At 44.1% G+C, this 10,596-nt stretch overlaps 1 protein-coding gene across 1 annotated transcript in view; it reads left to right on the plus strand.

Annotated features, from left to right (window-relative positions):
• The window catches only part of PPM1L (protein phosphatase, Mg2+/Mn2+ dependent 1L), a 484,838-nt gene extending 474,518 nt beyond the window's left edge, over window positions 1–10,320 (plus strand). The window contains exons 3-4 of the mRNA XM_004384876.2: window positions 5,226–5,387; window positions 8,812–10,320. Of these exons, the coding sequence (XP_004384933.1) occupies window positions 5,226–5,387; window positions 8,812–9,158 (509 nt within the window). The 3' untranslated portion in view covers window positions 9,159–10,320. The remainder of the gene's footprint in view (window positions 1–5,225; window positions 5,388–8,811) is intronic.
• The last annotated feature ends 276 nt before the right edge of the window (window positions 10,321–10,596 follow it).

Genomic DNA, 10,596 nt, shown 5'->3' on the forward strand with positions numbered 1-10,596 from the left:
GGACCATGGTCTCAGGGAACATCTAGCTCAATTGGCATAACATAGTTTATAAAGAAAATGTTCTACATTCTGCCTTGGTGAGTAGCATCTGGGGTCTTAAAAGCCTCTGAGCAGCCATCTAAGATACTCCACTGGTCTCAACCCTTTGGGAGCAAGGGAGAATGAAGAAAATAAGATATAAGGGAAAAAGTAGTCCAGAGGACTAATGGACCACAACTACCACAGCCTCCACGAGACTGAATCCAATACAACTAGACTGTGTCTGGCTACCACTGCTGGCTGCTCTGACAAGGATCACAAAAGAGGGTCCCGGACAGAGCTGGAGAAAAATGTAGAACAAAATTCTAACTCACAAAAAAAGACCAAACTTACTGGCCTGACAGAGAGACGGGAGAAACTCTGAGAGTATGGCCCCCGGACACCCTTTTAGCTCAGTAATGGAGTCACTCCCGAGGTTCACCCTTCAGCCAAAGATAAGACAGCCCCATAAAACAAAATGAGACTAATGGGGCACAACAGCCCAAGGACAAGGACTAGAAGGCAGGAGGAGACAGGAAAGCTGGTAATAGGGAACCCAAGGTCGAGAAGGGAGAGTGTTGACATGCTGTGGGGTTGTTAACAATGTCATAAACAATATGTGTACTAACTGTTTAATGAGAAACTACTGGTTGTGTAAACCTTCATCTAAAGTACAATTTAAAAAAAAACTAACAAAAAACTTCACCACCAATTTTTTTCATACATGACCAGAAAACCATATTAGGGAAAGTGAGGAAAAGCAAATCACAATGGTGGTATTCAGCCATAATTCCTTCCACCCATTAGGGTAGATAGAGGAAAAGAATGCTGAGTGAGTCATAGTGCCCCTTGGGAATCCACTCTTTGCATTGGAGAGAAAAGCGTGGGCTGGTGAGGTTGCCACCCTGAACTGAGCTTCAGCTGCCAGTTTGTGTGTGTTTTCCTATCTTAGTCCTATCAAGAGTCCTTCTAGCAGTGTTCTGAGAAGCAGCAACCTAGAATTGCGTCCATGTTCTATGAAGCTGGATGCAGAGTTCCCAGCCACTTTAAAGTGTTAAAAAGCAAAGATGTCACTTTGAGGACTAAGGTGCACTTGACCCAAACCATGGTCTTTTCAATCACCTCATATGCATCCGAACGTTGGATACTAAATAAGGAAGACCAGAGAATTGATGCCTTTGAATTATGGTGTAGGCAAAGAATATTGAATATACCATGGACTGCCAGAAGAATGAACAAATCTGTCTTGGAAGAAGTATAGCTAGAATGCTCCTTAGAAGTGAGGATGGCGAGACTTCATCTTACATACTCTGGAAATATTATCAGGAGGGACCAGTCCCTGGAGAAGGACATCATGCTGGGTAGAACAGAGGGTCAGCGAAAAAGAGGAAGACCCTCGATGAGATGGATTGACACAGCGGCTGCAACAATGGGCTCAAACGTAGCAATAATTGTGAGGATGGCACAGGACCGGGCAGTGTTTCGTTCTGTTGTACATAGGGTTGCTATGAGTCAGAACTGACTCGACAGCACCTAACAACATAGTATAGGAAGATGGAAATGCCTTCTAAGCAGTTGGCATGAACCTCAGGAGCATCACCATAGTAGTGGAAGCTGAGGACATGAACGTGCTGACCCAGAGAGTGTTTAGAGTGAGAAGGGAAGAGTACCCGATAGGGAGACACCTCCAGGAGTTATACTGACATAATCCCCCCAAGCCATATTGTTGTTGTTGTTAGCTGCTATTGAGTTGGTCCCCGACTCATGGTGACCCCATGCACAATGGAACGAAATGCTGCCTGATCATGTGTCATCTCCATGATCAGTTGAGGATTGAACTATTATGATCCATAGGGCTTTCACTGACTGATTTTCAGAAGTAGATCACCAGGCCTTTCTTCCTAGTCCCTTTTAATCTGGAAGCTTTGCTGAAACCTGTTTAGCATCATAGCAGCACACAATCCTCCACTAACAGACAGGTGGTGGCTGAGCATGAGGTGCATTGGCCACATGAGGTGCATTGGCCAGGAATCAAACTTGGTCTCCTAGATGGACGGTGAGAATTCTACCATTGAACTACCAATGCCTCACCCAAGCCATTTAATATCCAATAAAAGTAATGTTCACCTTTCAAAATCTAAGAATGTACCTTATAGGGGAATTTATCCCTGGGTTATTCCAGACACGTTAACTGAATCAAATGCATGAGGATGGTTGAAGACCACCAATATAAAAAATTGAACAAAACATGCCTAATTTTATGAATCATGCTTTTGTTCACATTTTTATTCATAAAACTTTATTTTTATTTTTTTATTCATAAAACTTTATTTTTATTTTTTTATTGAACTTTAGATGAAGATTTACAGAACAAACTAGCTTGTCATTAAACAGTACACATATTGTTTTATGACATTGGTTAACAACCCCATGACATGTCAGTACTCTCCCTTCTCGACCTTGGGTTCCCTATTACAGCTTCCTGTCCCCTTCTGCCTTCTAGTCCTTGCCCCTGGGCTGGTGTGCTGCTTAAGTCTCATTTTGTCCTATGGGTCTGTCTGTCTAATCTTTGGCTAAAATGCCCAGCTGAAGGAGAGGGGCTGGAATGGGTTTTTTGTGGCACATACTGGGGCCAACAGGGTGAGCCAGTGGTCAGTGCAGGGCAGGTTCCAGTAGGTCATGCCTGTGTCACTCAGGAGTACAATGTTCAGCACGTGGTGCAGATAGGCAGGAGGGAGGGGGAGAGGGAGGTTGTGATGTGTGGAGCTACGTTGCGTATGGAAAGAAGAGAGGAGGAGCAAAAAAAAGAAACAGTGCTGAGGGAACTTGACGTTGGAGTGGAGAGACAAGAAACCGAGAAATGGAGAAAAACAAAAAGGAAAAAATAAATAAATAAATAAAATGAATAACAGACAAAAAAATTTTTTAAATAAAAATTTAAAAAATGCCCCCAGGGATCCCACTGATGCGGCTGTGCAGATGGGGGAAGCAGCTCCCAAGCCAAGCAGTAGAGCCTGGCTAGAAGGGGTGGAAATGATACACAGTGCCAGGTATTCAGGAGACAGGAAAAGAAGGTAAGTAGAAAGAGACAAGAAACCAAGAAATGAAGAAAAATAAAAAAGAGAAAACAAACAAAAAGAAAGAAAAAAAAAAGCCCCCAGGGATCCCACCAGTGTGGCCACGAGGACCGAGGAAGCGGACCAGGGAAGCAGTTCCCCAGCTGAGCAGCGCTTCATAGCCTGGTAAGTAGAAGCAAAGATGGCACATGGAGTCAGATATTCGAGAGAAAGGAGGGGGAGGAGGTGAGAGGCAGGGAAGAAACCAAAAGAGGCCAAAAAAAGCAATACCAGCAACAAAGAAAAGGCAGTTAAGAAGCTGGCAGGTGTGAACGGGCTGAATCCAGGCTGCAGGGAACTGGCGCCTCCTGTGCTGTGGTCTCAGGCGGTTGGGAAGCGGCAGATCAGCCCTCCGGGAAGCTGGGAATCAGCCCGCACGAGAAGCAGTGAAATGGCCTGCCAGGAAGCTGCAAAGATCGAGCAGCGTGGGGGGTAAGAAAGTGTATCTCGCTGGTTACCAGGTGCTCTGTCTCCTGCTGGGAGGTCCGTGAATCTGCCCTGTCCATCAGTCTCCAACAGGAGTCCAAGATGGTGGATCCATGCTGCGTTAGCTGATGGGGACCTCCCGTCATAACTCTCTTCGCTGTCTGTTCTCTGTCAGTTTCTTTTTCCATTTGGTGCTTGGTTGAGTTCTTTATCTCTTCATTTGACACTTAGGGTTCCAGGATTGACATTTGTTTCTGTTTTACTTAGTTTTTCAAGTCTTTGCCGTGGAGTGATGGCATGGTGCTTCTGTCTATAGGGCAATGTTGGCTCTGCCTCTCCATATAACTGTTTTTGTTGTTAAAAGATTTTCCTTGATAATTCTTAAGATTAGTCTCTCTCTCTTTTTTTTTCACAAGGCTTTTCAGATCAAAAATCCTGAGTTAACCAACATTTCCTGTGTGTCCACTTCTGATCAAGGCAGGTTTTAGTTAAATAGGCTTAAGAATGGAATTTCAAACAGAACTATAAAAACTGAAGATGCTAATTATTCTAATTGTTCTCCCTGCTCTTGATATTGACCTGTATTTATGCTTTATGTCTACTTAAGAATTGAGTCTTTTTGTTGTTCTATGCAGACTAAATAGCTGTTTAAATACAGTTTACATTATTATTATGGAATACAACCTTAATGAGGAGAGAAATTTTAATGAAGACTAATTAATGACTAATTTTAACAAGTAAAGGAGTTATCAGTTTGGAGCAAGAGATTGATGGGTTCTGCATTTCAGGAGGTGTTTGCATACTCAGTGGCACTGTCAGAAGGGAGCAGGAGAAGGAGAAAAGCTGGACAGAGGGAACCGTGCAGATAGTAAGGGCCAGGTTCCAGTGAGACCAGGAGAGTCAATTGTATTTGCCGTTATCCACTCTCATTTCAAAAAGGATTCGAAGAGAGTTTTCTGTATGTCTCATGTGGGCTCCAGCCAAGCAGATCTTCAGTCTTGCTTCCCTTCTGACTCTGACCACCCCACCTCTTGTTTACCTGGGCCTCATTTCTGTCATTACCCTAGGTTTTTCTGCTTCCATCTTCACAGTCTGCCCCACCACACCCTTGAGCTGTCCTGTTTCTGGTCACCAGTCTTTGCATAGGGAAGTTCATCCTTTCCTCACACTAGCAGCTCCCTCATGCTCCATAGGATCTGGCTGTTGGCATATGTCATTTCCTGGCTTTTCCAGGCCCTCCAGCAGAGGAGCCTACCCTGCCCCATTCTGCCCACTTTCAACTGGGGATTCACAGAAACTCAGCACCAATGAGAAGAAGAAAATATATGTCAATTGTCTGAAGTTTCAGACTGACTTTGACTTTCTCCTAATCCTTTTAAATATGATATGTGTTTAAATCAAGAGTAGCAGAGACAAAAATGATTTGGGAAAATGATAATGTAATCCTAGCCTATTTCAGTGACACTGTAACATGGTTAAGAAAATTGACTGTCAGATTTGATCAATGTTGTTGAAGTGAATGGCCATCATTCCTGGAGTGGCTGGAGTCAAATTCTTACCCAGCAGGAGTGGTTTTAATGACTGAAGGATCCAGTAACTAGGAGAAGCAACTGAATCTCAATGCATTGCTGACCTCCTACATTGTATCTCTCTTCTGTTTTTCAGGCACAACCTGTTTGATTGCTCTGCTATCAGATAAAGACCTCACCGTGGCCAATGTGGGCGACTCACGTGGGGTCCTGTGTGACAAGGATGGGAATGCTATTCCTTTGTCTCATGATCACAAGCCTTACCAACTGAAGGAAAGAAAGAGAATAAAAAGAGCTGGTGAGCTTGTGAACTCTCTGAGGAATGTCTGCCATCTTGTTTGGTGGGCAAGGTGGCTTGCTGGAGGAGCTCCTGGGGGATGAAATGTTTGGTTACCCAGCAATTAGTAGATCAATACAGGGACTGTTGCTGAAGTAGCTGAGACTTTGTAACATTTTCTGTCAAATAAATGGCCACTGAATTTGCCCTTCTTCATGATCAAAGATTACAAAGGGGACGAAGAAGCCCAGTTTAAAGGCTAAGATCATTGGGCCCCCGTTTCACCCACCTCCATTCTCATCTCTTGCATGCCCCCCTCCTTCCAGCCACGTACCATTCCCTAAGATTTTCTCTTTTTTTGGATAACAATTACGTGTCCTTTAAGATTCACTTTAAAGATGTCGTTTTGGAAGCCTTCCCTGTCACACTGTGTCAAACGCTTCTCCCCCGCCTGGGTTAGATGTCCTTCACTGTTTTTCTCCAGCATCCTCTATGGACTTCTTGTGTCACCTTTCACAATGTATGGACATACCTGGCTCTCTCATCTGTCTTGCCTTCCTATGTATGAGCCCTTTGAGGGCAAGAACTAAATCTTATTTATCTCTATACCTCAGCACCTAGCACAGTGCCTGGTCTAAGTAAATATTTCAGAGGGGGGTCCCTTATTCATTCATTGACTCAACATTCTAGGGTTTGTGAATACAACAATGCCCCCCCCCCCAAAAAAAAAATAAAACCTTCATGAAACTTACTGGAGTTGGGGTTGGGAGTAGGAAGGAAGAGTTCAGACAGACATTAACATAAAAAACAGTAAATTATATAGTATGCTGGAAGACGATAAATGCTATGGAGAGACATAAAGCATCTAAGGGGATAGGGAGTGTCAAAAAACCAAACCAAACCCGTCGCCATCAAGTCAATTCTGACTCATAGCGACCTTATAGGACAGAGTAGAACTGCCCCATAGTGTTTTTAAGGAGCGGCTAGTGGATTCGAACTTTGACTATCTCACTAGGGCTCCAGGGAGTATCGGGGAGTTATAATTTTAAATAGAGTAGTCAGTATGGGCCTCTCTAAGAACATAATGTTTAGACAAAGACTTAAAGGAAGATTATCATGTGATTATTACATTTTCATAATTATATTTCGGGGGAGGTTGCTTTATACTTGTGGGAGAGAGAAATTCTTTCCTTCTCCAGACCACCCCCTGCAGTGTGGAGGCTCTGTGTAATTGTCAAGTAGAACGCCCAGCTGCCTAGAGGGCAGTCGAGATGTGCATGCACACTGCCTCTAGGCCTAGGATTGCCCCTGCTATCTGGGCTAATCTGCAGGTTGACTCTCAATCTCTACAGGTCAGCTTCTACCCAGAACCTAATCAACATTTGAGTTTTCACAGAAGGAAGCTGTACTGTTGAGTCAGAAAATGTTGAATTGTATTACAACCCCCTGTTTCAGTTCCTGCTTTAGATGCAGAATAATTTTAATGAAAGCTTTGGTCAGGTTTTCTGTTGATGGGTAGAATAAACAATATTTTAGGAGCATCTATCAGGTTTGATGAGCCAGGCAGTAGGAGCGAAATACTGTGGCTTTCATACTGATGAAGGCACCATCTCTGCATATAACCCCAGACTTATGGCTCACTGTGCTGACAGAGGGAAGGGGACATTAGGCAAGAATGTGTACACCATACACTTGGAAATGTCATCTTAGCATCTGGTACTGTCTTCTGAAATGTCACTCCCATTTTATCATCCCTCCCCTTTCCTGCCATATCCACTATTTCCCCAAACACCACCACCACCTCAACGCACTCACACCCACACACACCAATGCAGTGATTCTTTATAGAAGCAACTTTGGACGCCATCTCCAAAGAGGTTAATCTAACCTACTGTCTTCTTTTATGGAATTTGGTCAAGGGTGCATTTTATAGCAAGGCTTAAGGGACAATTGGGTTTATCACCTATATGTGTGTTTTCATTGACTGCAGCTTTCCTTTCAAAACATCTTCCCCTTTCCTATTTAGCATGACAATTAACTGCAGCCAGTCGGGGCCAAATACATGCTGACCTTTCTGTCTCCACTCTTTATGTTTCTTCCAATAACAACAATACTGATAGCAACTTCCATTTCATTATGTGCTAGGAGCCAAGCCTAGCGCTTTACATATACTTTCTCTTTACCTACCTTATGAAGTCAATGATATCCTTCCTCATTTTACAACCAAGGAACTGGAACCTCAAAGAGGTTGAGTTACCTGCCCAGTGGACACACAGCTAGTGAATAGTGAGACCAGAATTGAAACCCAGGTCTGTCCGACTCTTGCCCACTATACATACTTCCTGGCATGTTCTCATTACATCCATACCCATAGAAATTCTACCCATCATTCAAGGCCCAGCTTTAATGCTCACTCCTCCCTAACCATCAAAACCAGAAATCATCCCTTCCTCCTCCATCTGCCTATAGCATTTAGCAGGTACCAGTCTCCCCTTAAAAGAATACTGCTTTGTGCTTGTAGCTATTAATATGTGTGACTTATCCCTCCTGCCATACTCTCTGCTTCTTTAGAGAAGGGTCTGGGCCTTGTATAACTTCATATCCTGTAAATTGCCTTGCATGGAGTAGGTATTTAGTAAATGTACAATGAATAGCATGTGAATGAACAAAGGTCTGTCTCCCTTAAAGAAATAATAATAGATAATTATTGAGTGTGTATTATGTTTGGTCACTATGCTAAGTGATTTATATGAAATAACTCCTTTATTTCTCACAACAACGCAGTAAAATAGGTACTATTATTGTCCCCATTTTGCAGTCAGGGAAACCAAGGATGAGAGAGAGCTTCGCATTCACCATCACATGAGCCAGGAATCAAATCCAGGCAGTTTGACCCCAGAGCCTGAGCTTTTAACCACTGTCCTAAAATGTACTTTTCTTTAATCCTGATCCTATTGGGGGTGGGGGGGAGGGGTTTATTCTGAGACCTATATAGGCCCATCCAAGGGTGACTTCAAGCTAAACATGTATACCAGTATATGTCTCGGCCCATCCACCTACCTTTTCAGCATTCTTTTGCCACACTCAGATAATTCCCATCCTAGTGATCCCTACTGTCCCCTTCCCTCTGTCAATCACTGAAAGGCCAAGGTGTTACGTTAAAACTGATTCCCTCCCCCACACCCATCCCATATCCCCAATTTTCTTATTTATATATTCTTGAAGGCCTTCAAAATGTCAAGGATGAGAACATGAGAATCTATTAGTAGAGTGCCAAACCCCAAGCCAAGCAGCAGGAATGATGGTCAGTAATGGCAGGGTGGGGGCTGGGGAGTGAGGGGAAGGGCTACGCATGGCCTCCAGTTCATATCCAGTCAGTCAACCTGATAAACATGTACCCAGCATGTCAGCTAGTCATGCTAATGGGCTCTTTCTGTTTTTCTAGGTGGTTTCATCAGTTTTAATGGCTCCTGGAGGGTCCAGGGCATCCTGGCCATGTCTCGGTCCTTGGGGGATTATCCACTGAAAAATCTCAATGTGGTCATCCCTGACCCAGATATCCTGACCTTTGACCTGGACAAACTCCAGCCCGAGTTCATGATCTTGGCATCAGACGGTCTCTGGGATGCTTTCAGCAATGAAGAAGCTGTTCGATTCATCAAGGAGCGCTTGGATGAGCCTCACTTTGGGGCCAAGAGTATAGTTTTACAGTCATTTTACAGAGGCTGCCCTGACAACATAACAGTCATGGTGGTGAAGTTCAGGAATAGCAGCAAAACAGAAGAGCAGTGAACCCTTCAAGGGTCTCAGCTGCCTTACACTAAAGGACTTTCAACACACTGGTCTCTTTTTAATGTAGTGAAAGGTGTGGGAGTTATAATTAGGATCATCCATACCAGGCATGGGTTTCCCCCTCCCGGGTGGTCTTAGATCTATATTCAGTGATGAACAGAGGGTGCTCTCAGCCAGTGTATTTGAGAAGCTGGAAAATGGTTTCTTCGTGTTTCCCCAACAGTTCATGCAACGTTCAAAATATATAAATATATAGCTGTAGATTCACTCGTATGACGTGAATGGCATAGGCCCCATATATCTCCCTTTGAAGATTCTTTTAAAGATCCCTTGCAGGGTCCTGCAGGCATCAGACTTTGTGTCTTCCCTTTGGAGGAGTGGGCTGGGCTGGCCTCCCAGAGCTACAGGAGGCAGGCTGCAGCATCACCTGTGAGTCAGGAGTTGATGTGCCAGCACCCTTTGCCAAGAGGCAGGGCTGCCCTGCGAACATCTTTGTCATCCTGAGCCTGGGTTTTCTGCTCAGCAGCAGCCCAGAAGCGTATTTGGAATGGTTTATTATTCCTTGGCTGCTCTTGGAGACTGAGGGAAGTGGGGAGGATGGGAGATCAGTGGCAGCTGCCTTCACAGCAGAAATCACCCTCTTCCCTGGCACCTTTTATGAGTTAAATAGACTGTGTGTACCACCTGACCAGCCTTTGGGCGTTTATCCTAATCATGCATGAATGACCTTAATAACCTTTTGCTTACGCCTTACCTTATATAATAAAAACAAACAAACAAACAAACTATTGCCGACTCATAGCAATCCTACAGGACAGGGTAGAATTGCCCCATAGGGTTTCCAAGGAGCAGCTGGTGGATTCAAACTGCTGACCTTTTGGTTAGCAGCCGAGCTCTTAACCACTTCACCACCAGGACTTCCCTTTATAGTAGGCAGCTGTTAAACTTGCACCACCAGACAATTTTTTGTTGTCTATTACCAAGAAACCATATTAGGAGAATTGAGAAAAAGCAAATCGCAGTAGGGTATTCAGCCATAATTCCTTCCACCCATAAGGTAGACAGATGAAAAAGAATGCTGAGTGAGTCACAATGCCCCTTGGGAATTCACTGTTTGCATTGTAGAGAAAGATGTGTGCTGGTGAGGTTGCCACCCTGAATTGAGGTCAGTTTGTGTGTGTGTGTTTTCCTACCTTAGTAGCTTTCAAGAGTCTAACAGTGTTCTGAGAAGCAGCAACCTAGAATTGCATCCGTGTTCTTTGAAGCTGGATGCAGGGTTCCCAGCCACGCTGTTTGGAATTTGGTAAACAACTGGGACAAGCTTCTAATTACCGTCCATACCAGGTAGCTTTCCTCAGGCAAATGCAAACTGGCCACACACTGCCTGCAGGGACACCTTGGGGCCACAGGTGCAGTGACCAACACAGCTGGCTGGGAA

This window comes from Trichechus manatus, unplaced genomic scaffold, assembly GCF_000243295.1.
Source record: "Trichechus manatus latirostris isolate Lorelei unplaced genomic scaffold, TriManLat1.0 scaffold00129, whole genome shotgun sequence".
NCBI classification, from domain to species: Eukaryota; Metazoa; Chordata; class Mammalia; order Sirenia; family Trichechidae; genus Trichechus; species Trichechus manatus.